At 35.5% G+C, this 24846-nt stretch overlaps 4 protein-coding genes and 1 pseudogene across 5 annotated transcripts; 3 read left to right on the top strand and 2 right to left on the bottom strand.

Moving 5' to 3' along the window:
• The first annotated feature begins 229 nt into the window (after positions 1-229).
• On the top strand, positions 230-17443 carry LOC120132786 (UDP-N-acetylglucosamine transporter ROCK1-like). The gene is made up of 8 exons (XM_039149483.1): positions 230-458; positions 1150-1198; positions 1289-1515; positions 1832-2030; positions 2118-2261; positions 2490-2564; positions 2957-3174; positions 17433-17443. Exons 1-7 carry the CDS (start codon positions 331-333, stop codon positions 3116-3118), a joined length of 984 nt encoding a protein of 327 aa, XP_039005414.1. The 5' UTR covers positions 230-330; the 3' UTR covers positions 3119-3174; positions 17433-17443.
• On the top strand, positions 4806-6033 carry LOC120132783 (protein SENSITIVE TO PROTON RHIZOTOXICITY 1-like). Its single transcript, XM_039149478.1, has one exon. It carries the CDS (start codon positions 4880-4882, stop codon positions 5918-5920), a length of 1041 nt encoding a protein of 346 aa, XP_039005409.1. The 5' UTR covers positions 4806-4879; the 3' UTR covers positions 5921-6033.
• On the bottom strand, positions 6153-11269 carry LOC120132782 (probable LRR receptor-like serine/threonine-protein kinase At5g10290). 2 transcript variants are annotated; one of them, XM_039149476.1, is made up of 12 exons: positions 10997-11269; positions 9899-10039; positions 9118-9250; positions 8903-8974; positions 8549-8692; positions 8381-8452; positions 8234-8299; positions 8018-8088; positions 7751-7894; positions 7192-7533; positions 6648-7042; positions 6153-6555 (listed from the first exon to the last, which is right to left on the bottom strand). In XM_039149476.1, exons 2-12 carry the CDS (start codon positions 9963-9965, stop codon positions 6241-6243), a joined length of 1821 nt encoding a protein of 606 aa, XP_039005407.1. In that variant the 5' UTR covers positions 9966-10039; positions 10997-11269; the 3' UTR covers positions 6153-6240. The 2 variants fall into 2 exon arrangements, with proteins under 2 accessions (XP_039005407.1, XP_039005408.1); XM_039149477.1 differs by lacking the exon at positions 10997-11269 and adding an exon at positions 10197-10217.
• LOC120132787 lies at positions 12972-15356 on the top strand (annotated as a pseudogene).
• LOC120132784 (serine/threonine-protein kinase SAPK1-like) lies at positions 16278-18360 on the bottom strand. The gene is made up of 10 exons (XM_039149479.1): positions 18128-18360; positions 17961-18035; positions 17730-17831; positions 17587-17640; positions 17417-17509; positions 17152-17244; positions 16953-17057; positions 16776-16874; positions 16355-16692; positions 16278-16318 (listed from the first exon to the last, which is right to left on the bottom strand). Exons 1-9 carry the CDS (start codon positions 18245-18247, stop codon positions 16405-16407), a joined length of 1029 nt encoding a protein of 342 aa, XP_039005410.1. The 5' UTR covers positions 18248-18360; the 3' UTR covers positions 16278-16318; positions 16355-16404.
• Positions 18361-24846: the final 6486 nt, after the last annotated feature.

Raw genomic sequence — 24846 nt, 5'->3', positions numbered from 1 at the left:
AATTCGAATCGAACCAAACAGGGTAGACTCTACTTTTAACAACAGTACTAAACACACAAAATTTAAAATAAACAATATAAAACCATTATATTTCCATGTACTTTTCAAAAGTAAAGAAAAACATGTCCTTAATTTAACTGATATTGAAATTGAGAGGACCTTAGTTGTTATTAGACCAAAATATTTAGGGCGGCAAGGGTCCGTCCCAAGCTCAATGTGGTTCTTATCTGATCCCAGTCATCCGCCAACAGAACCATCAGACTAGTAAGTCGAGGATCGAATTTGCGACGCCGAACAAGAAACCTCGCTTCTTCGTGAAGGTCGCCAGTAATGGTGACGACAAAGCCAAAAGCATCAACTCCGGTTCCAGGCAAATTGAGGTCACGCGTTTGGTTTTACTCCATTTTGCTCACTCTTCAATACGGCGCACAACCTCTCATCTCCAAGCGCTTTATCAGGTAACTGCGATTTCGCTTCAAAATTTTAACTTGTTTCATTCTGTTTAATTTCATGCCTTTTGATTTGGAGTGTAATTAATCACCTGCTGGATTTTATTTGATTTAATTTTTTAGTTATCGCTTAGAAACATTGATTTGGGTTGTGGAGGAAAGATAGTATTTGATGAAAAGGAACCGCTTTGTAATATTTTAGTTAATCATGATCTATACGGTAAGTTGAATTTTCATGATTTTTCCTAGTTTTTCTTTTCTTTTTCTTAAAACTGGAAACATCTAGAGAGCTTCTTCATTCTCGAATTTTAAGCATCAACTTGGTTTGCCTGTGCATTTCTACAGTCATAAGAACTGTCAAATTCAATTTAATGTGAACATCCAAGCGCCTGCTCAGTGCACACATGTATATTATTTGTTCATATTTCTTGTAGTACCTGTGTCAGTGACTTATTTGGATATGGGTATAGAGATAATATCCTCTATGAATCCTTCAAATACACGAAATTCTGGAAACAATTGAACATATTCGTGTTGAGCACATACCCGTCTGGTTTTCATACCTGAATCCGACTAGCATAGCTTGTGTATGTATCATATATGACACCTAACTTCTTTGTTTGTATTCCTGCTGTAATGTGTTTGAACATTTTTCTCTTTCAAGTTTTTAACTCAATCTCTTTCTTTCTTTTTTCTCCAGTCGGGAAGTAATTGTAACTTCATCAGTCTTGACATGCGAGGTAGCCAAGGTAATTTTACGACTAATATATGCTTTTGGTTCTTTTAGCATTTAAGTATTTGGGTTTGTGAGATCATTTACTTCTGAATATGTATACCAGGTTGTATGTGCCATTATTCTCATGGCGAAAGATGGTAGCTTAAAGAAACTGGCAAAGGAATGGACTTTGATGGGTTCACTTACTGCATCAGGTCTTCCTGCAGCAATTTATGCACTTCAAAACAGCTTGTTGCAGATATCTTACAGGAATCTCGATTCACTTACTTTCTCAATGCTGAACCAGACAAAAATAATTTTCACTGCCTTATTTACATTTATCATACTGAGGTATCTTTCCCGAAAGGCTCTTTATCTATGATTCATCTTCTTTAGTATTGATAAACTGGTTTGTTTTAAAGCTAGAAAGGAGGTTGATGTTTGTATATTTCACTCATTGAAGCTCACCAACTTGTTAGTTTCCTTTTGAGTTGCAAATGATTACTTCATCTAGTATTTTTCTAAATTTGATTGTTCTTATGACGTTTTTTTTAATTGCAAATCAGTATTATTTCAACTAAAGCATCATCCTATTATTTTTATTCTAATAATCATTTTCAGGATACATGTGAGCTTATTTTGCTTAATTTGTGGTGTTTCCATGCAGGCAGAGGCAGTCAATTCACCAAATCGGGGCCCTATTTTTGTTGATCATGGCAGCTGTTCTTCTAAGTATCGGTGAAGGTTCTAGGAAAGCTTCTAGCAGTGGTGACCCCGAGCAAATTCTATTGTACGGAATTGTCCCTGTTTTAGTTGGTTCTGTACTTTCCGGTCTGGCTTCTTCATTATGTCAATGGGCTTCTCAGGTAAGAAACAGCTTATTTTCTATTTTAAATTAATACACCATATAGGATTGCCTATCTTTTTTAACCCCATAAGGTTTTCTTTTTTAGGTCAAGAATCACTCATCATACTTCATGACTATAGAAATGTCTATTGTCGGAAGCTTGTGCTTATTGGCTAGTATCTCCAAGTCTCCAGATGGAGAAGCTATTAGACGCCATGGATTCTTTTTTGGTTGGACTCCACTAACTTTGGTAATTATCTTATTTTATTTGAAATTTTCTTTAGATAAAATTAGGGATGCTCTTGGGTTTATGGAAGCAGGAAAAGAATAGTGTAAGACTGGGTAGGGAACTTTACTAGGTAAGACTACATAATTTCTCTATAATGGATGAATATAAGCTTATTTCGGTGATACTTTTATGTTTTAACTTGCATGATACATGCAAGTTTAAACAAGACTATTTTCCTTGCCTTTTCAGATTCCGGTTGTAGCCAATGCTCTTGGCGGGATTCTTGTTGGCCTTATCACCAGTCTTGCAGGTGGTGTGACAAAGGTAAGCCTAACTACATCAAATTAATACAGTGAAAACTCAGGATGGGGTATCGAAGGGTACATTGATGATTAACTAGGTGCTTGTTGATATGGGGCTACCGAGTTGCATGCATCATCGAGTAAACAAAATTATGAGTTTCAAGTTGTTGACCTCGCTTAATTTTATGAATCCGTGTATTGAACTCAAAGAGGGACGAAGGGTAATGTAGGCAAAGTGCCTTGAAATCCTAGAACACGTGCTAGGAGTGAGGGGCACTGATGCAGAGATGAAACATAACCCCTTCTATGTATCTGAATTCTAAGAACACAGATTGCTTGAAGTTAGTTTCTAATACCACATACCATTTTTTCAAGAATACTTATGCTGGTAATTTCTTCCTCGAATGCGAGCAGGGGTTTGTCGTTGTTTCGGCACTTCTTGTAACGGCGATGCTGCAGTTCCTGTTTGAAGGAAAACCGCCATCCACGTATAGTCTCGTGGCTCTTCCACTTGTCATCAGTAGCATTTCAATATACCAGAAATATCCATACCGAGTCAAAAAGAAGGAAGCCTAATAACACCTGTAGAGGCAGGTAAGGGGATTTCTCAGAGTGACCCCAATTATTATATTGTTTTCCCCAAGAATGGGAGGGTTAACACGAATTTTAAGATGCATGCAAACGAAGAAGGCATATCATATATGGTTAAAATTGGGAACACAAAGAAGCAAGGCATCGATGCAAGTCTCAGACCTTTTGGAACAGTGCAAAATTGTAGGAATTGTGAATTGAGTAATCGTGTATGTGATTGTGAAGTAATTTAAAAGATAAAGAACTAAGCATTTCTTTGCACCCTTTCTTATTTTTTCTGTCCCCTGCTATTAAACTTTCGATGCATGTAATAATTTGTTTATTTCTCATGTAAGAAATAAAATAAAAAATTAGTATAACTGAACCCCAAACAAAAGGGGTAAATTGGACGAAAGGAAAATGTATGGGGTAATTGGAAAGGAGTAGCAATCCAAAGTTGCTTTGATGGTTTGCTCGTTTTGTTAACTTGCAGTTTGAAAATGCGGAGACAATGTATACGATAAATTCATGCCTCCAAGGAAATAAATGTGTATTTTATCAATGGATGAGTCTGTAATGATCTATGAGCATTGATTAGTCCTATTAAATATGAGTATTATTAATTTAATTTATAAAAGTATAAAATTTTAAAGTATTTAACGTATAATTATAAATTAGTTAAAAATTTAAAGGAAAATTATTTAAAATAAAATGTAAAATATATAAGTGTCTCTCTATTTATTGTCCCTTTTCATTTTAACCATTATTTTTGAATTTTTTCAATCAGGTCACTCAATTATTTAAATGCATTCAATTAAACTATTTGTAATTAATATTTAACAAGAAGTTAAAATATTTTGTATAATTACATATTGTCACTGTTAATTATATATTCTATCAATTTTGTCTTAATTTTAATAAAATAAAATAAACTTAACCCTCAAATCAAATGGTGTCACTGGTGTCAAATGTAATGACATTTTTCACAATCCGATTGGACGATTAACTTTATTTTAATTTATTTTCTTTCCTCTAGAGTGTCACCCTCTAATTGTTGAGAAAAATATATTAAATTAAAAATAAATTTAATTGTCTAATCAGATGATGACACATGACATTACACTTGGCACCAGTGACACATGATACTATTTGATTTGAGTTAAATTTATTTTAATTTATTAAAATTAAGACCAAATTGATAGAATATATAATTAACAGTGACCAAATGTGTAATTATACTAAATATTTTAACTTCTTGTTAAATATTAACGACAAGTGACTTAATTGAATGTAGTTAAATAATTGAGTAACTTGATTGATAAAATTTCAAAAATAATAGTCAAAATGAAAAGCGATAATAATTAAATAATTACTGATATAATTTATCTTTTTATTTTAAATAATTTACTTTTAAAATTTTAAATTAACTTATAATTATACGTTTAAACTTTTAAATTTTTATGAATTAAATGATGATCATGATTAATGTTATCATCTATGTTCATTGAGCGTAGTAAAATTTTCCTTTCACCAATTATTTAGTAGCGAAAGTCAAAAGCAAAATTAAATAATAAAACCAAATAGGTTTCCATGGGATATCGTCGATCTGAGATTCACACGCGTCGATCACCGCGGACTTTTCCAGCGTTTCCAACTTGCTTCGTCTTTGTCTTTTTCCAATGTTCAATAAAAAAGACAAAAAGCCTTTTTCTTACTCTCTCGTACGCTTATCTTATCAAAACTTGGACTGTTCCCGGAGAACCAAAAATGTCGAATCCCGGAGAACCTTTTCGGATATCGTCGGAATTTCTCGGCACCGGAGGACCCTCTCTCCGGCAACAAGGTTCGATCGCCGATGCCGATCTTCGTGTCCCACTCCAAAACCTCTCGACGGTCAAAATGAGGATGGATTCTCTACAAGATTTCCTCTCTAAATCGGTCAACACCAACACTTTGATCTCCAAACATCATATGGACTTCGTTTCCTCCGAAATCACTGCCGCCGTCCACCAGATCATAGTCAACGGTGCCGCTCTCCTCTCTGGCTCCCAAAGAGCCCATTTCCCGAATCCGATTCCGAACCCGACTCCGGAACCGAAACCCAAGTTCAACGACGACGACGAAGGAGATTCCGAGGTAATCGAGTTAGACGCCGTCGAATTGCTCTCGGAACATTTACATTTCTGCGAAATTTGCGGTAAAGGTTTCAAACGCGACGCGAATCTACGGATGCATATGAGGGCTCACGGAGATCAGTACAAAACTACGGAAGCGTTGGCCAAGAAATCGGAAGTGAAGAATCCGGGCCGGAATACCCGGTTTTCGTGCCCGTACGATGGGTGTAATAGGAACAAGAAGAATCCCAAGTTCAGGCCATTGAAATCGGTTATCTGTGTGAGGAATCATTTCAAGAGAAGCCACTGCCCGAAAATGTATAGCTGCAATAGGTTCCATAAGAAGAGTTTCTCGGTATTGAGCGTTTTGAAGGCTCATCTGAAACATTGTGGCATCGGGGAAGAGGTTAAGAAGTGGAAGTGTAGTTGCGGGAATGGATTTTCCAGGAAAGATAAGCTCTTCGGGCACATATCGTTGTTCGAAGGACATATGCCTGTAGTTGCAGAAGAACCGGTGGCTGAGGAGGATCAGAAGCGGAAAGGTGTGGCGGTGATGGTCGACGAAGACGATTTGACGGGGAAGGAAGATTGTCTGGAAGATGGATTAATTGATGATTTGCTTGATGGGTTTGGTTCATTTGAGAATTACAGTTTGCAAGATGTGTTGGGACCTTCTCATAATGCCTTCTTTTAACATTAAAATTGCCATTACATGGATGTTTTTTTAGATCTGCTACTTTTTCCTATAATCCTTGTTGTAACATATTATACTGTTAGCTTCTTGTGACAATAAACTGTTCTTTCAAATTTCTTTCGATTTAATGAACACGAAAACGATCAAGAACTCATCGAATAAAACATGCCTAAATGGAGTTGCAGCAAGCAATGCATCGGATATATATAAAAACAATGCGATGCCCTTTTTCGTTCCACTAAAATGAAACATTTTAGTTTAGCTAACCTACTAAAACAAGCTAGGATACTCTTGCGTTTTTTACAACAGAAATGTTTACCTCATCTTCCACCGGATAACTCGATCGCGTCCTGATTATACAATGAATCTTCTCCCCATTCGAATCTCCTTTGAAGTCTATCGTACTCTCGTCTACGAGTAACTTCGACATGTTGCCATTCTTCCCATCTCTCAGCCAGCCCCTCCCCTTCCAGCATCCTCACCACATCTGACATTGCTGGACGCTCCTCGGGTGAAGATTGGGTACAAAGTAATGCAACTTGGATCATTGCCTCGACCTCCTTGATGTTGTAATTTTTATTAAGGTTTCGATCTACGATAGCATCCAGCTTTTTCTCCCTTTCCAGCTTCTTGACCTTCATAGGAAAACATCAAGCAGTTTTGTCGAGGTGAGTGCTTTGGGCATTATACAAAACCGAACATGGTAATAGATTTCGAGTTATCTTACATGATCAAGCAGCAAAACATCATCTTCTTCTTCCAAACGTGAGAAATCGATTGCGCGTTGACCTGTTACAAGCTCTAGAAGCATAATACCGTAACCAAATACATCAGTCCTTTCTGATGACTTCCCGGTGGACAAGTACTCGGGTGCTATGTGACCCATTGTCCCACGAACTTGAGTCGTAACATTTGTCCGCCCCACGTCCACCAACTTTGCAAGGCCAAAGTCACCAACAACGGCTTCAAAGTCTTCATCCAATAATACATTAGCTGCCTTCACATCACGATGAATGATCTTCGGATTGCAATGTTCATGAAGGTATTCCAGTCCGCGTGCTGCACCCAAGGCTATTCTTTTTCTTGTAGGCCAATTTAAAACAGGTTCTCCAGGTTTAAGCTCTGCAGCAGTTTCATATAATAATCACACATTATACGAAGGTCGGTATAAATGAAGTGTCGAACAACTAGTTTCTTCAGAAATATCAAGATCAAGAGCTTAATTACATGTAACGAAATCATGTTAAATGAAATTCTTGAATAGCTAGTACCTCTAAGGCGATAGGCCACGCTTAAATTCTCCATAAATGGATAGACCAAGAGGCGTTCGGTTGGTGTAGTGCAAAAGCCAATCAGCCTTAAGAGATTCCTGTGCACAGCTACACTTATCATCTCGACTTCACGTTGAAAAGCCGCATCTCCTCCGGGACTCTCGAAATCAGTTAATCTCTTAACTGCAACTTTTGTGCTATCAGAAAGCATGCCTTTATAAACCTTCCCGAAACCACCTTGTCCAAGGATATTCTTTTCGTTGAAGCTGTCAGTAGCCAATTGTAATTCCCTCCATGCAAACCTTTTCAATTGACCGAAAGCAATTCTTCGGTCGACTTCACCTGCCGATGCAAATTATTCAGTTGGACCGAAAATTATTCTTCTATATATCTAAAAGCATTTTGATCAACCTGGCCAGTTCAATTGAGCATGTAAACGTTTGATCATATGACCTCTGATTTTCTTTTAATAATAAAATAACTTTAGAAAACTTCAAAAAAGACATTAGAAATCAACAGCCACCGGTTTTTATTCAGAAATAGGAAAGGTAGCAGAAACCTGGAACATCTACAAATACTTCGCTCTTGTAGCCTTTCCGTCGACCATTGCACAGGAAAAACAGCAAGCTACCAAAGAGAAGAAGAATTATAAACCCGCCAATGATTCCGACTACAATTCCCACCTTTGACTTCTGTGAAGAACCTGCAAGCAAAGAGAAATTTCTAAGATAGCTGGTCTAATTATGGCACACATTAATAGGGTACCTTTAAATCCATCGAACACTTTATAACAGTGTAATTCACTTGAAATAGTTAATCCAATTACCCGAATCGTTTCCGTTCGATACACAGCTCTGCGGGAAATTTCCACCACAATTTAACCTGTTTCCTTGAAAACTGAAATAAACAAAATCGTGTCGGCTTCAATTCACTGCAGATAAATATTTGTGAATTTGTGTGCAAGGTGAATGATCGTTTACTATATTTTTATTTCTTTGTATTAAAATAGGGAATGAAACAAACTAGTCAAAGACAAACATACTTGTAAATCGGAATGTGGAATAAATGATCTGGAACTTGACCACTAAGATCATTTGAATCGAGCAGTCTGTGAAAATATTCAGATATCAGTCGAGGTATCAGTTGATTAAGCGTTTTTTTCCCGACACATTCCGTGTTTAGTACTTACAGGTTGATCAAGTTTGGAAGATCTGAAATTGATGAAGGGATAGTACCAGTAAGATTATTCTTACTCAGTGTCCTAATTTCATGAAAGAACGAATGCCTTAAAATGAACATGTGATATGGAGAAATAAATAAAAGCATCAAATAAAATAATATAAAAGGAGTTACTTACAGGAATTGGAGATTTTTAAGATTACCGAGGGAAGAAGGTATCTCTCCGATTAAACGATTACTTTCCAAATCCAAACTGGTCAAGCTCGACAAGTTCCCTAACTCTTTTGGTATCTCACCGGTAATACCATTTCCTTTCAACGTACTGCATGATGAACACATGGAATACGGAAATGTCTTAACACAAATCATTCACTCCAATGTTATTATGAACTGTACATTTAAGTGCAGCATCAGGAATTAAGAGTTTTGAATGTGAAAATCAAGAAAATGACCTCAGAAAATGTTTACGAATAAAGAACATAAATAATAGAAATCGACTATGTGGTTGAATATTTATATGTTTGATACATACAGTGATGAAAGAGTCGTCAGAACTCCTATTTTAGGGGACAACGTGCCGGAAAAGTTCATGGATGACAATGTCCTGAAAGCACAGTTATGATATATAAGAATACTACATATTTAAATATGTAAACAAATAGTATTCCTTAAACAATTGAATTAAATACGCATACATTTGCAACTATGAATCATAGTCAAGGAGGGAAAACGACTCCAATGACTTACACGGAAATGACATTGTTACTAGAATCACACATAACATTAGACCAAGTGCAAGGATTAACTTGATCAGGATTCCAATCTCCCAACTGACCAGGCGAGGCACGAAGTGAAGCCTTCAATGAAAATAGAGCATCTCCTGAAACAGATGATACAAATATTCATAATCCAATTAAGCAAAACAAATAATCCCTCAGACCAAACCAGGCCTAAATAATTATTATATAAAATCAATATTGGGGGGGGGGGGGAATCATCGAGGAATATGATCCCACTATTCCACTCAAGCATGCAGAGAAAACCGTGTCTCTCTAAAGCGTTCATGCAAAAATAAACAATATTTTGGCAAATATCAGGTCTATATTTGATTCGATATCACCGAGTTTCTCAAAAAACCTCAAACTCTCAACTCGGTAACATTTCAGTAGAGGAAATATTGTATCATACAGTTTGAAACCAAATCTAGATGCCTAACTCAAATCCAACAGATAACCTAACGATTGACAGTATGGAGGTAAATTTCATTGAGCAATATGAAAACTTTCAAGCATCTTATTGAGTTCCTATTTGAGCTTACTGGCTGAGTAACATCTTCTGTTTACATCTAAACACTTTACCACAAATAAATAGGGAACTAAAAGTCCAAAGTAATTAGTTTTAAGAGAAAACTAATTAGACACCTATTATCAAATTTTCCATGTTAAAAATACAGAGAACAATTGCCTCCACAAGTGCATCGTATGCATGTTTGATGTGGGCGGAAATCAAACAAGGAATAACGACTCACCTTGTATATTAGCAGATACAAAAGAAAGCAAGCAAGTCAATATAAGAAAACCACGAAATAATTCCATCTTCAGCAAAGTCAGCCCCAATGATCAATGGCATGAAACATAAAATATCATGAGCATAAAAGAGGCTTCCATCCCTGCAAAAACATTCAAGAACAAAAATGTAAGGCAAAATGTAATTAGAATATCCGGTCAACTATGTTTCTCCGACCTTTGATTTTCCTAGCAACAGAACACCTCCTATATGAACAAGTTTGATTTAGGACGAGCACCCGAAAAGTGAAAACTAGAAACTTTCAACCACCACCTCTTGTACTCTTGACTTGCAAGCTTATTATTTTCCTTTCATTTCAGTCCTGTGAAGGGCATGTCACTAAAAAGAAAACTAACAGGAATTTAACCGGTGGAAAGCTATTCCGACAGCATCAGCCATTATCAGGCTTGCAAATCCGGTGGGGGTTGCCAAGGACAAGTAGACCTCTTTGCAGATTCACTCTTATGGCAAGTAAATCGTCTCATTTTCTTGAACGCTAAAATTATACTATTCAATTTTATTCAAAATACATGAAAGGTAAAGACCAGTATTAAGCTACGGTGCAGCACTAGATAATTTTTTTGTAAAAGAAATCTTCATATAAGTACTAGAATGTTGAAATTAAACTTAATGCCAATATTCCATTGAATTCAGTCAAAACATGAAGCTGCAATAAATACAAACTAGCAACAACTTTTCCACCTAATACAAACAATATTCCAACATAAATGAAGAACTAAAAAAGTTCCCCTTCCAGATTGTAAAGCAGTAAATGCAGGGTTTTAACATTCATTACTAGGGAAATAAATGAAGAACTAACCAAGGAATTCCAATTCAAACAACAATACGGAGAAGAACAGCTAAATGGTTTTCACATAAATGAGAGAAAGTTCAAGTTCAACCCAAAATCTACAAAGAGAAAAACACTACAAGTCTATGAACCTACAAGCTAAAGTTATCAAAACCCAAGGAGAAAACAATAAGAACTCAGACCCTAAACAAAACCCAAATCTTAGAATCTAAAAAAATTAAAAAATAAATTTTGGAGAAAGTTGCTTACCTTTGAGAAAGAAATCAAAATGGAGAAGAGAAAAAGATGGGTTTTTTTCATTTGAGATGGATCATTATACTTCAAAAGTGAAATAATCAAGCTTTGATTCTCTTTTAATCTGTAAATTAGAAGAAATGAGCTGGCTTAGTGAAAGGAAAGACAGTAAATTTGTTTGAGTTTTTTTCTTTCTTTCAAAGAACAAAAATCTAATAGGAAGAAGCTTCTGTCTTTTTGCTTTCTGCTGCCCTTTTGAAGCTTCTCTATATTTATTGCCTTGTTTTTCTAACTTTGCAATTTTTACTTTCTTTTTCTTTTCAGAGTAGAATCTGGTAATTCAGATATCCCTGTATTGTTTTACTTTTACGGTATAAATTAGTTGTATTTCATTTATGTCTTCTTTGGTACAATAAAATATATGTTTTTGGTCAAAAATAAATTAATTAATATATGTTTAAATAATATTTTTCATATAGATATCATAAACATCTGAAATTATTGTACAGAAAGTATACCAAATCTGCAACTCCATGGTTTCAACTATACTGTGATGATATATATAATATGAAAAAACAATTAAAATATGACATTTTAAAAAAAATACCCCCTTCATAATGAGTATCAAATGCTATATGATCATTGTGGTTTGAGTTGAAATATTTGTAGTTTAAATGACATAAATGCTATTTGAATGTTCAATTTTCTTGTTGGAACAGAGGTTGTTGAATCTTGACTATAATTTTAAAAGAGAAGAGGAGGAGCAAATCAAAGGGGTGAAGCATGTGTAGTGAGCTTCTTATTGGAGTTTAATGGTGGACTAGTCAAACTGATATAATGGTCCCACCCAAGAATAGATCTAGGGGTGTTCGGATGCATCGCATCCTAAAAATATTTAAATTATTTTATATGCATGGTGGTCCACTGCCTAACAAATGGAGTAAATTAATGGAGATGTTCATCTCAACGAAGGAGAAGGATGTAGTTTCTTGGAATCTGATGATCTTACCATAACAAGCTTATGATTTATATTTTCCAATAACCATCTAAGTACATGAAATTCTAGGGAAAAAATGAACATATTTGTGTATATTATATGTATATATCAAACCCTTACATGATATCCGATTACTAAACTCGCCAAATGCGAAATGTAATTCGTTATAAGATCTCAAAATTTAAGGACCCCACATATAAATATCATTTAGATCACCGATGTATAATATTTGTGTTATGATGATATTTACTTTCGAAGGAAAAATAAACTTTCCATTTGATTCTTGAAAAAATAAAAGAGAAAATTGTAAATGAAGATTGTAATAATATTACAAGGACCTCAATTTTAAAAGTAGTACATTACCTCCAAATCATTTCTTGTCTCTTCGGATCATCAAATGATAGAATAGATATAGATTTGATATCTTTTCATTGGCGTTGAAATCTACATTCTAATCTACTGACCTTCAATGAGTGGATTTTACAAAGCAAATCTTTTAAACAACATATACAGGCTCAAATGGAATATGCCATAATCCATGGAGCTTCTAACATGATGCCGACAAGGCAGAACCATTTTCATTAGATTAAAGTCTGTTTTTCTTGTTTTATGTCTGGTTTTTGCTGCCTTTGAGGGTCGGACTTTATGGACTATGCAGTCGTCGTGTAGGATACTGACCATTTCCATTGAATATAGATTTCATTCCCAGCACTGTTAAATTTTTGTCCGAATCGTTCGTCTCGTTTCATTTCCAGGAAAGTTTAGCATCGAACTGGAACCAGGTTGGCATTCAGGGTTCAAGGTTCGGATTTTACGGCCTAAAAATCCAGGTTGAAATGCAGATTCTTCTGTCCAATACATATTCAAAGATGAGTACGAAGATATGAACTTGAATATATATATATATTCGACATTTACACTCGAGTTGGAATGATATAGTTGTTATTATCTTCTATAAATACTGCCTCAAATTAGGGAGTTGAGTTCATTCCAAGCATGGGATCAATCACCAAGCCTCACGCGGTTTATGTCCCCTACCCGGCACAGGGCCATGTAAACCCTTTAATGCAGTTAGCCAAGGTTTTACATTCAAGGGGCTTCTACATCACCTTTGTCAACACTGAATTTAACCACAGGCGCCTAGTGAGGTCCAAGGGTCCTCGATTTCTCACCATCCGGCCCGACTTTCGGTTCGAGATCATATCGGACGGGTTGCCACCATCGGACTGTGATGCAACCCAAGACATCTGGGTCCTGTCCGATTCAGTTAAGAGAAACTGCTCAGGTCCATTTAGGGAGTTGCTGGCTAAGCTAAATGGTTCATCAGATTGCCCGCCTGTGAGCTGCATTATCTCAGATGGTTCCTTGAGCTTCACAATGAAAGCAGCCAAGGAACTAGGCATACCTGAAGCTCACTTTTGGACCACCTCGGCTTGCGGTTTCATGGCGTATTTGCATTTCAGTGAACTCATCAAAGGAGGCATTGTTCCATTTAAAGGTACACTTTTGCACCTCATTAATGAAGAATCACACGATCATTATATTATTATTTTTACGTGTCTGCAGATGAAAACTTCAGCTACGATGGCACACTGGACAAACTGGTGCATGGAGTCCCCGGCATTAGCAAAATGAGGTTCAAGGATTTCCCGACATTGATAAGAACATCGAATCAAACCGACATAATGTTGAATTTCATGACAGAAGAATCACGGAATTGCCTGAAATCTTCGGCAATCATTTTAAACACATTCGACGTGCTAGAACACGAAGTCCTGCAGGCGATTGACTCAAAGTCACCAAACATTTACACCATAGGCCCTCTTTCGCTGCTCAAAAAGCTCACTCCTCTCGGCCAAGACGACTTGCTCAGGTCTAGCTTATTGGAAAGAGGACTCCGATTGTCTCGAATGGCTCGACGCATGACAAGCTGATTCGGTTGTGTTCGTTAGCTTCGGCAGCATAACCCTGATGACACACCAACTGTTCCAGGAATTTGCTTGGGGTCTTGCCAACAGCAAGCACCCGTTTTTATGGGCGGTGAGGCCTGATATGGTGATGGGGAGCCCTGGAATAATCTTACCGGAAGATTATTACAAAGAGATCGGAAACAGGGGATTAGTGGTGAACTGGTGCCACCAAGATCAAGTGCTTTCTCACCCTTCAGTTGGGGCGTTTCTCACGCATTGTGGTTGGAATTCGACGCTGGAGAGTATCAGTGGAGGTAAGCCAGTGATTTGCTGGCCGTTTTTCGACGAGCAGCCGACGAATTGCTTGTATTTGTGCAATCAATGGGGGATTGGGATGGAGATCAGTAATGATGTGAAGCATGATGAAGTTACGAGCATTGTGAAGATTATGATGGAAGGGGATAAAGAGAAGATGATGAAGAACAAGGCCTTGGAATGGAAGAAGAAAGCTGAAGAAGCAACCAACGTTGGGGGGACTTCTTACAATAATCTTAATAAATTCATCAAAGACATCCTATAACAATGTCTTCTGGTGTAGAGGTTTTGTATTAGCGTTTGATGATTGGATTGATTCTAAGCTGAATGATTAATAACTTAAACGAGGTTCAATTTCCATTATTGTTATTCATATAATATTAAGCATCAACTTAAAATTAATCCACCAAGAAATCCCAACATAAAATTAATTCACCATAAGAGTCCACTAAAAGTAAACATAAAAAAGTGACTATTCTTGTAGTAAATAATTAATGCTGATAACCAGAAGCTCAGGTTCACTCAGAAATCTTTGTGTCACCGGTCTAGCTAATGACCGGAGCTTTTCGTTCATCGCCGATAAGTACGAACATATCTTTCGATTGCATTATCTGTTCATATCCCTTTCCATGAAATTGATCCAAGAACGGAAGAACACTAGGTTTAATGGAGAAATGCAGCCATTTATTAGCTTAGGCAACTAACACTAGACCAAAAACTAATACATAGTTCGACGAAGCTGCTTATATTTTTCATTTTTGGCTGTGATTTTGTGTATGTTCTGTGTCTTGAGTACCTTACTAATAGATTAGGGAATAATAACAATCATAACGATGAAGAATCCGAATAGAATTCTACTATCAGTGGATAATGGTCATATTCCGTTTTAAACTCGATTATGGATATTGTGAATCTGAATAGCATTGACGGGGTTTGGCATCAACAAACTCCGTCAATGCTTTCCACCATTGTTAGAACTCCATTATCGAGTTCCTTGTAGCTCCGTCACTTTGCCATGTATAAACAAAGCTCTTCCATGAGCGTCTGTAATAAAAACAAGTAATTTGTAGCCGAAAGAAAGCTTCTTTTCTTAGTCATTCTAATGTTCATGTGATGCCCCACAATAATTAATACAATCTCGATGTGGGATTGTAAAGATAGTTCAGGTTGTTGACAATATGTTTCTTATTTTATTTGTATAATAAAGTGGTGACATGTGTTGTAATTTGATTGGTTGAATAAGTATAAAGCAAAATAACTTATGGACCATTGATGAGGGAGGGAAAAAGACATGTAAAATATAAAATAAAAAACGGTGATCAAAATAAATAAAAATAGGGTAAATTATATATTTAGTATCTAAATTATCAGTTTTGATCCATTTCGGTACCTAAAATTTTAATTTTTTTCAAAACGTAACGTTAAATTTTGTAAAAAAATGAAAGTTTAGGTATTAAAACAAATCAAAATTGATAATTTAGGTACTAAACACGTAATTTACCCAAAAATATAATGTTATTAACGATTTTGTAAAATATAATTTGGTGACTAAAATAAAAAATGTTAATATGTTAATGACTAATGTCGTAGTTTTTCCTATACAATAAAAAAAGACTCGGAACAACTCGTATATATATTTTTTCATTAGTGGTTTAGAGGCTGTTTGTTTGCTTCAGAATGATTAAGCGATGAATGATTAATCGCTGAATGATTTAAATGTTGAATGATTGAGAGACTGTATGAATTAACTCTGAATGTGACATGTTGTTTGATAATGGCTCTGAATCATTCAGCACTATTTTGTTGAATCAGTCAGCACTGAATCATTTAGAGGTGTGAAACAAACACGCTGAATGTTGAACGATTTAGCATTCAACGCTGAATGATTCCATTAAGAGACAAACAAACAGCCCCTTAATAGTGAGTTCTTATCAAAACTAATCCACTTACCTAACAACTACATGGAAATTTTATCCACCAGCAATGTTTTAACCATTACAACATTTAAAAATTACTATTTACACCACTTGTATCGTCAGCATTCGATTATTTTACTCAACCTTCTTTTATTATGATCCCTTAATGCAAATGAAACATCATCATCATCCATGAAAGCTTCTTCTTCTTCTTCTTTTATTTGAATTTTCAGTAAATATTGGCTCTCAAAGTTTTCATACATAACATTCGTTGTTCTTCAAAACTCAAACACTTAATGCACACACAAAATCACCACTCGTCTCTAAATCATCAATGTCTGCATCCGCATCAAGGTCATCATCATCATCGAGATCCATGCTACCACCAAGTAATCGATTGCCACCTTTTGGACCTTCACCTCCCTTCCTTGCCTCATCGATTATGCACAATATTTCTTCAATACTCTGTGGAACATCATCATCACTTTCTTCCATGCCGCCGCCTTCCATGAACTCCTTTGGCAAGTTCTTTAGAAACCAGGGATGCTGCTTGATTTCTGGTATAGCTATCCTCTGCACACAAAAATGGTGATCGGAAAATGAATATGCGAGTACGTATCACGTTCTTTCATGTTCGGATATATATCGAATACGACCTTTTCGGGGTCTGCTACAAAGATCGCTGAAAGTAGATGTTTACACTCCTTGGAAACTCGGACGTAATCGGGAATCGAATAGTGGACACTCAGAATCCGCTGTCGAAATCATTTTTCATTTAATTAGTAATATCTACATTATGTATGGATCTTACTGATATCAAGATATCAACTAACCTGAATTGTTTTTCTGAAATTTTTTGGATCCTCGGGATCTTCAAAAGGATAAGCCCCAACCAACATGACATACAAAGTAACCCCACAAGACCAAACATCTGCAATCTGAAATTTGTCCCAAAGGTTTCCCTAAGCTTTCTTTTTCTTCGGAATGGTTGAGTCGAATATGACGATCGAATTCGAATATCTAAAATTTTACCTTCCCATCATATTCTTTTCTAGACAAGACCTCTGGTGCAATGTAGGCTGGGGTTCCTACTGTGGATTTGGGCTGGGAATGCAACACACTTGACTGAAACATGCAATAGGAAGTTAATAACTCGACTTTATAGCTATGTTATTCGAACTCTTCGATCTACACCCGTATCGAATGCCTTTTCGATATGTATATTCGAGTCCGAGTAACACAGCTTTATTTAGCAAGTAAAACAGATGATGCTGAATAATGAGTATAGGTTCATTGCCTTAGAGTAGCCAAAGTCGCATATTTTGAGCCTGGGTGCAGTGCTGCCATCTAAAAGTGTGTTTTCTAGCTTAAGATCCCTATGACAAATTTGCTGCATAAATAGGGAAAATAATCTCAATTAAGCTAAACTATTTTCAGAATTAGAGGGATCCATTGGTACGTATTTACCATTGCATGGCAATAACTCACTCCCGATATCAGTTGTTGAAAGAAAAACCTTGCCTGATGCAGCAAAAAAAAATCACAGTTCTTAAAGGAAACAAAAAAAATCAATGAAATTAAACATGAAAAAAAATGAAATATATATACACCTCGTCCTCACTAAATCTACCAGCATTGCATATCCTTTCGAAAAGTTCACCACCAGCAGCATATTCCATGACTATGGCAAGATGAGTTGGTGTCAGTAACACCTGCAAGGCCAAAAAAATAAGCAAGAAATTGAAGAACTGATGAACTAAAACAGAACAAAAGATGAACCAGCAGCTCTGGTTTTTCTCTGGAAACTCGATCATTCTGTACTTCGAAGAAGAAACTCTGACCCCTTTGAATCTGATTATATTCGGATGCTTCAAAGACCTATGGTTCATGATTTCCCTTTGAACATGTTCATCAATCTGCATAACCAAGCAAACCAAAGAAATCAACCCAGATTAGCCAAAGAGTAAAAAAAAACAAACAGATTGAAGATGATGAACAAAAGAAGTACCTTGGGTCCTCTTTCAATATACTTGACAGCATAAAGCTCGCCACTCCATTTATCCCTAACCAGCTTCGCAACACCAAAGTTCCCTGAACCGATATCTTTCAATATCTCATAACGATCCATCTTCACAAGCCAATTCCCAGAAAGAGAAAGAAAAATCTCTATATAAATAACATATGAATCTTCTATGTTTATGTTATATATGGTTTTAGAGGTTGATGAATGTCGATCTCGATGACTTTTCGATTTTTTTTTCTTTTTCGATATTTGGAGTTTGTGGCGTAGAGGATGGCAAAAGGAAGAGGCCATATTAATGGAATTGAGACAGTGAAAAATGGCGTCACCTACTTTACCTGTCGACGGCTGAGAGACAAAACTAAGTGGCAGAGATTACACGCGGCGAGTAGTTAGTGGTAGGAATATGGAGCAGAAACGAAACAAGTTGCACACTTGACTACTCCACTTACTCGCTTCCCTATTTCACACAATTTTATTTTCGTATTTTTTAAATATATTTTCTTTTAAAAATTAACTACTATAATATTAAAAATATTTTTAATATTGTAATATTAAAAAAAACCTGTCTATGTAATATTATTTATAGCTGTAAAAATAATTTGTATTTCTATAATCACTTTTAATAAACAAATGTGAACGAAACTTCAATCACGTTAGAGATGAATAAAGCGAGTACACTATGTGTTGATACTCGCTGAGAGTGGGTATGTTGAAAAGAGAAAATTGTACAAGATAACTATTTCGAACTACGAGGAGAAGAAGACAAGTGACAGACGGTTAGAACAGAAGAATGACGTGGATGATTGAAGAGGGTTCATTCACTGAAATGGAATCGTGGTCCCTACCTTAATTGGTTTTTCCTTTTAAAAAAATAATTTGGCAAAAAGGCACCAGAGGTCTTTGTAATTTTGAAAAAGATCAATTGGGCCCTTGTATTATTTTTCTTTCAATATGACCCTCCAACTTAGAAAATAAATTCAATGTGACCCTTTGATCAATGTTTTCCGCCGTTGATCTTTACGGTGCTGGCATGACAGTTCACAATGGTGACATGACAATCCATGATGTTGGCATGGTAGTCCATTTATCATGTTTGAGTTATTAATTTAACTCATCTCTTATGTCATTCGCCACGTTAATCTGTCAATATGAACTGACACATCAGTATTGTGGACCATCACATCAATATCGTGAACTGTCATGTCAGTATCATAACGATCAGTGACGAAAAAACATTGTTCAAAAGATCACACTAGAATCGCATTAAGAGAAAATAATAAGCATTAATTTTTATTTATATAATAAATTTTTATATATTTTTACCAAATAATTTTTGTTATATAATAAAGCATTTTATTTGAATTTTAATTTGTTATTATGGATTTCTTCTTAATATAATAAAATGAGTAAATATTTGAATCTTTCTGTTCGTATAGGGAAAGATAGGCCTGTAAACGAACCGAACGCACACGAACGGAGGTATGGTCATGTTTGTTCATTTAATAAATAAACGAACATAAACGAACAAATTTTTTTTGTTCATGTTCGTTTATTAATAAATATAACTTGTTCATGTTCGTTCATTTAATAAATAAACGAACATAAACGAACACGAACATAAACGAACACGAACATAAATGAACAAGAACATAAACGTTGGAGACCCTACTAGGGGTGTAAACGAGCCGAGTCGAGCTTGAGTATTGTTGAGCTCGACTCGAACTCGAAAACTTTCAAAGTTAGCTCGACTCGACTCGAAAACTCGCGAGCTTAAAATTATCAAGCTCGACTCAAACTCGAAATATAATATTGAAACTCAACTCGAACTCGAAAAGGCTCAAACTCAAAAAAAATTAAGAGCTCGATTAAAACTCGAGACTCGAGCTCGATTGAAGCTTGATTCTGAGCTCGATTCTAGCTCGATTCAAGCTCGACATTGCCCTAAGCGCAAAGATACTTAAACATATTCTCCCCCATATTCTTTTATATAAGCTACCAACCTCGAGTTGCTTGTTTGCAACTGATGTGAGATTGCATAACGTTCCTCCACTTTCTTTCTTCCTCTCTCCTTCAACAACAGTCGAGATGAACACAGATTGTGTTTCATATGATTGCCGACCTTAATCCTTGGGGATCAAACAAACATGTCATTAGCTTCGTGCTATGTAGAAGTTGAAAATTGGGAGATGAGAGAAGTACGTTGGTTTATTGTTCACACCAACTCATACATCAAAAACCATTCTTTCTCGGCTGGCTAAACTTTCATATTTGGATGGCGCACAAAATTTGTTTGATGAAACGTGTTAAAGAACTTCTCAGCCTATGGAATAAGGCCTCACCATTATTGAGACTCCTTTTTGCTCATCGGATAACCAGCTAGTGGCGCAGTCACATAGGGTGCCGACACAGTGGATGTTGACGGTGCTGGGTATGCAGCTTATGGATCGTTAAAAAAGAACTAAAACCGCGTTAATATTGTTGGGTTTTCCAAATAAAATTGGGTTAATTATGGAGTTGGTCATCAGAATATCAGATTAATTAATATGTTTAAGATATTTACAAATTGGTCACCAAAATTGATTTAAGAAGATTGGGTTAAACATAAATGACTGAACATAAACGAACATAACCGAACGAACATAAACGAACATAATCGAGCGAACATAATCGAACGTTCACGAACGTAAATAAACGAACGAGACCTATGTTCATGTTCGTTCATTTAATTAAACGAACACAAAATCTTGTTCATATTCGTTCATTTAATAAATAAACGCACATAAACGAATTTCCCACCGCACGGTTCATGAACGGTTCGCTGAACGTTCAGTTCATTTACAGGCCTAGGGAAAGACATCCATTTATACTATTATGTATCCAGTTATATGCTTAATAAGATCTTATCTCAATAATTAAGAAAAATAATGTTAAAATCTTTAATTATATTTAATTACTCAATTAAATTTAATGGAGTATTTATAATTTTTTTTTAAACAATTAATAAGTATATAAATCAGCATGTTTATAAAGGATGGATCTATATCACATTTAGCATACCGAAATGTACCACTAAAGTAACATATCGAAACACACCACAAGTAAATTTATCTTTATAATGTAAATATTAAAAAGTATTATAATTTATTTAAAGTTAATCATTATTTAAAGAATTCCGTGAAGCAACAGTTAACTATATAAGCCTCCTCTAACGAAGGTATATATGCAAGTGATAATCTATTTCATTTTGAAGCTAGTTTGACTGGTACTTATATTTTCTTGGGGGTGAAATAATGATACATTTTCTCTGCATTCTCAGGGTTCCATCTTTATTCTAGGATCTTTTTCCTTTGTGTACGATACTTATATTTTTAAATATTTATATAATAAGGATAAATTTAATTATAATATTGTAACCCCCCAGACCGATGCAGGTAGCCCGATCCGATCCAGGAAGTCACATTAGGGCCACCGGAGCGACCCACTGTAAAAATAGCGGAAAATTTAAATCTTTTTATCCGAACATGTAAACTTATAAAATCATTTGTCACTATTTAAAAATAAAACATATTTCCAGACTCGTATATAAATCAAAATACAATTACATGCCCCCTATTCACATGTACCATACTCTGCTACAACGCCGGAAAAACTCCCTTACTGAAGTCGATAGATGCACTGGTACAATTCTTTTAACCTGAAAAGGTGAGTAATAGAGTGAGCTTCAAAAAGCTCAGTAATACAAAACTACCAGATGATGCTGAAAAACGTGCAGATACAGATAAACATATTTTCCTTATTGGTTCAGATATTTACAGATTTTTATGTTGAGCAAAGATCCTACTGATATTTCAGGTAGTAACGGACAATGAGCTTTCGTTTCAGAGAAATATTTCGGATGACTGAGTTCAGGAGATCAGAATAGGTTTTCTAGTGTGTTCCCAAAAAAAACCATGTAACTTTTCAGATCTTTTTAAAACATATATATATACCCCCATCCGTCACGAACAAAATGTGTAGGTTCCCCAGAACCATACAACCCCGTCACTAACAGTAAGGCCCTGAGCACACAGCCGAGGAACCGGTAAGTAAGGCCCTGAGCACACAGCCGAGGAACCTCCAAGTAATCTTCCTCCAACAATACCCCCCAATAAAACATGTTCCGTCCGTAAACGGATATATCAAAAATCAAAACATAATTCAAGTCAAGTATCACATCAGAATCCAGGTCATGTATCAGATCAGAATCCATGTCAATATCAGATCAGAATCCAGGTCAGGATCATAATAGAATTCAAGTCGGAAATCAGATAAAATATTTATATGATTAGGGAACACACCAGAGTTTACAGATATTATTCAGAGGTATTGGATAATCTTAACAGGTAGAGAAACATGAATATTCAGTATACCGATAGGATATCGGAATTTAGAATCACTATTTGAAAGAGTTCATTAACTGACAGAATCATCAGTTATTCAGAATGTGAATTATCAGGATATTATCTTATTCGGACAGTTTTCAGAAGCTGTACGTAATCAGAAGGGTATTCAGAATCCTTTACATCCATGTCGATTGATCGGATAATCGAACAACTTGAGAACGAAGATTCATAACCTTAACAATCTATGTCGACTGGTCAATTCATTTTCCTTCTAGGGTATTTACTCTTTAATACCACAAATTCTTGTCCGTAGACCATTTTCGGAATTATCGCTGAATAAATCTTCCAATGACTTTATTTCATTTCCACACTTCCACAATATCATGAAATGTTGACGTACTTGATTAATTTGTTCATAACCCATTGTAATTGTACACTACGTAAACTCATCAGAGTTTCCAGACTTATCCAAATCACTTACTAAATCCTCAGTCATTGAGGTTACCTATTTCATTTAGCAGTCATCTCCATTCCAGTTACTTCAGAATTTTCCAGAGTAATTCAAACGTTCCTGAATTTCAGATACATGTTGTACTTCCATCCCATTCAATTTGGTCTTCGTGGTTGATTGTTGAACAAACGTCCAATTCTTAGTACTGAATACAATCTAGAGCTGAGTTGAATACTTCCAAAATTTATCATCGAGCCAAACTTGAGAAGATGAACACATGTTCCAGTAATATCTATGTCATTCAGGTATTGACATAGCTTTAGGGTTGATCTATTCACTTGAATTGTTTTCCATTACCTTTAAAGGTAGTCCAATACTTATCTTACTTGGATTCCTTAATTAATCCAAGACATTTACTTAATTTAGGCCATAAGGGTATTTTGGTAATTTTGATGTTCAGTTTTATTCCATTCATTTCAGAGCTCGAGGATATTCAATCATTCCTGAGCTTGGTGATATTCTTGGGTCATTTCTATTACAGGGGTATTTTGGTCATTTTACAGATTCACGGTATTTCAATCTTTTCCTTCCATCCGATCTTATTATTTAATTCAATCTTATCATTTACTTCAGTCCTTTCGAACAATTCTGATAGCAGAATACCCCCGATAAATTACTCTTCCAGTATTTACTCATTATTCGAATATTTTCAGGTCAAGTGTCTTCTCAGACTTTACAAACGGAATATCATAAATTTTCCTGCACTAAGTCGGGATCTTAACAATTAAATCCGTACTTATTCGAGTTAAGTACGAATCCTCTAAGTATTTTCTCATTCAGAGTCATCTCAAACTATTCTACCTCTTAAGGCATTTCCGTAATTTCTTAGCCAGATAAGTTCGATATTAGCTCTTAACGAAAATAATATAATTTAGAGATCCTATGATTAATTGCTTTCTTGAACAATCTCTGATCTTGAAATAATTCCCTTAACACACTTCTAGTATCTTGCATAAACCTTATTGGGGTTAAAAACCGGTTCTCCATAATTTCCAAGTAAAACTAACATTTCTTATGCACATCAATAGTTTTAGCAGATCAATAATTCTTTTCAGATTTATTAATCCACTTCCAGAGACAATTCTTATCATTTTCCAACATAAGGGTAATTTCGTAATTTTCCCTAATCGAAATATTCTCTTAATTTATCATCTAAGTACCTTTAATGAGATAAATTATAATCTACAATCCATGGTTAATTCTTTTATTACTTAATTCCAGAACTTGTAATTTAATTCAAACCGTCCTCCAATTTCTTATAATAGTCATCTGAGCTATATTCAGTTATCTACTTTCTACCGTATTCGTACCTAGTGTAGATCTTCATTAATTACACATATGAGACTAAACATTTTCATTCATGCATTTATCAATACCAACATGTTCCATAAAGCATAAAGAGGTAGTAAAGTATTACCTCAATTTCCGTACACTATTGATCGACCATAAAAATTCCATTCGAACATCTTTGATCTTCAATTCAACTTCCAATAATTCCTCAGATACATATAAACATAAATTATATCAGAAACGAAGCTTAATTACGATAAACGGATCGAATCGGGTGATAAATCAGTGAAAGACGGCTTACCGGGTTCGAATTTGGCGAAACGGACTTCGGATTCGGATTCAGGACGTCGAAAGCATAAAATATGACTTTTCGGAAATTTGGAATATTCGGTCAAAATCAAAGTCAACGGGTTTGACCGGCAATTTCGAGACCTTCGGGTTTGAATTTCGAAAAAACGGACAGCGGAATCAGATTTGGAACGTCGAAAAATGTCAGGATAGGTATACTCGGTCAAAGTCAA

The sequence above is a fragment of the Hibiscus syriacus genome, unplaced genomic scaffold (genome assembly GCF_006381635.1).
Source record: "Hibiscus syriacus cultivar Baekdansim isolate YM2019G1 unplaced genomic scaffold, ASM638163v2 tig00110569_pilon, whole genome shotgun sequence".
Taxonomy (NCBI): Eukaryota; Viridiplantae; Streptophyta; class Magnoliopsida; order Malvales; family Malvaceae; genus Hibiscus; species Hibiscus syriacus.
The sequence above is the reverse complement of the archived record's forward strand: the minus strand, read 5'-3'. Positions and strand labels throughout refer to the sequence as shown.

Excerpts from the sequence above, each read along its gene's own strand:
- LOC120132783 (XM_039149478.1), top strand. The coding sequence starts at position 4,880 with ATGTCGAATCCCGGAGAACCTTTTCGGATATCGTCGGAATTTCTCGGC.
- LOC120132782 (XM_039149476.1), bottom strand. The coding sequence starts at position 9,965 with ATGGAATTATTTCGTGGTTTTCTTATATTGACTTGCTTGCTTTCTTTT. Across the intron at positions 7,043-7,191 it reads CGTGGCCTATCGCCTTAGAG|AGCTTAAACCTGGAGAACCT; the intron begins GTACTAGCTATT and ends AAACTGCTGCAG. Across the intron at positions 6,556-6,647 it reads ATGTTTTGCTGCTTGATCAT|GTCAAGAAGCTGGAAAGGGA; the intron begins GTAAGATAACTC and ends TTTCCTATGAAG.
- LOC120132784 (XM_039149479.1), bottom strand. The coding sequence starts at position 18,247 with ATGGATCGTTATGAGATATTGAAAGATATCGGTTCAGGGAACTTTGGT. Across the intron at positions 17,832-17,960 it reads ATATAATCAGATTCAAAGGG|GTGTTACTGACACCAACTCA; the intron begins GTCAGAGTTTCT and ends TTGGCCTTGCAG. Across the intron at positions 17,058-17,151 it reads GAAAAGAATATGATGGGAAG|ATTGCAGATGTTTGGTCTTG; the intron begins GTAAAATTTTAG and ends GACAAATTTCAG.
- LOC120132786 (XM_039149483.1), top strand. The coding sequence starts at position 331 with ATGGTGACGACAAAGCCAAAAGCATCAACTCCGGTTCCAGGCAAATTG. Across the intron at positions 459-1,149 it reads ATCTCCAAGCGCTTTATCAG|TCGGGAAGTAATTGTAACTT; the intron begins GTAACTGCGATT and ends TTTTTTCTCCAG. Across the intron at positions 2,031-2,117 it reads TATGTCAATGGGCTTCTCAG|GTCAAGAATCACTCATCATA; the intron begins GTAAGAAACAGC and ends TTTCTTTTTTAG.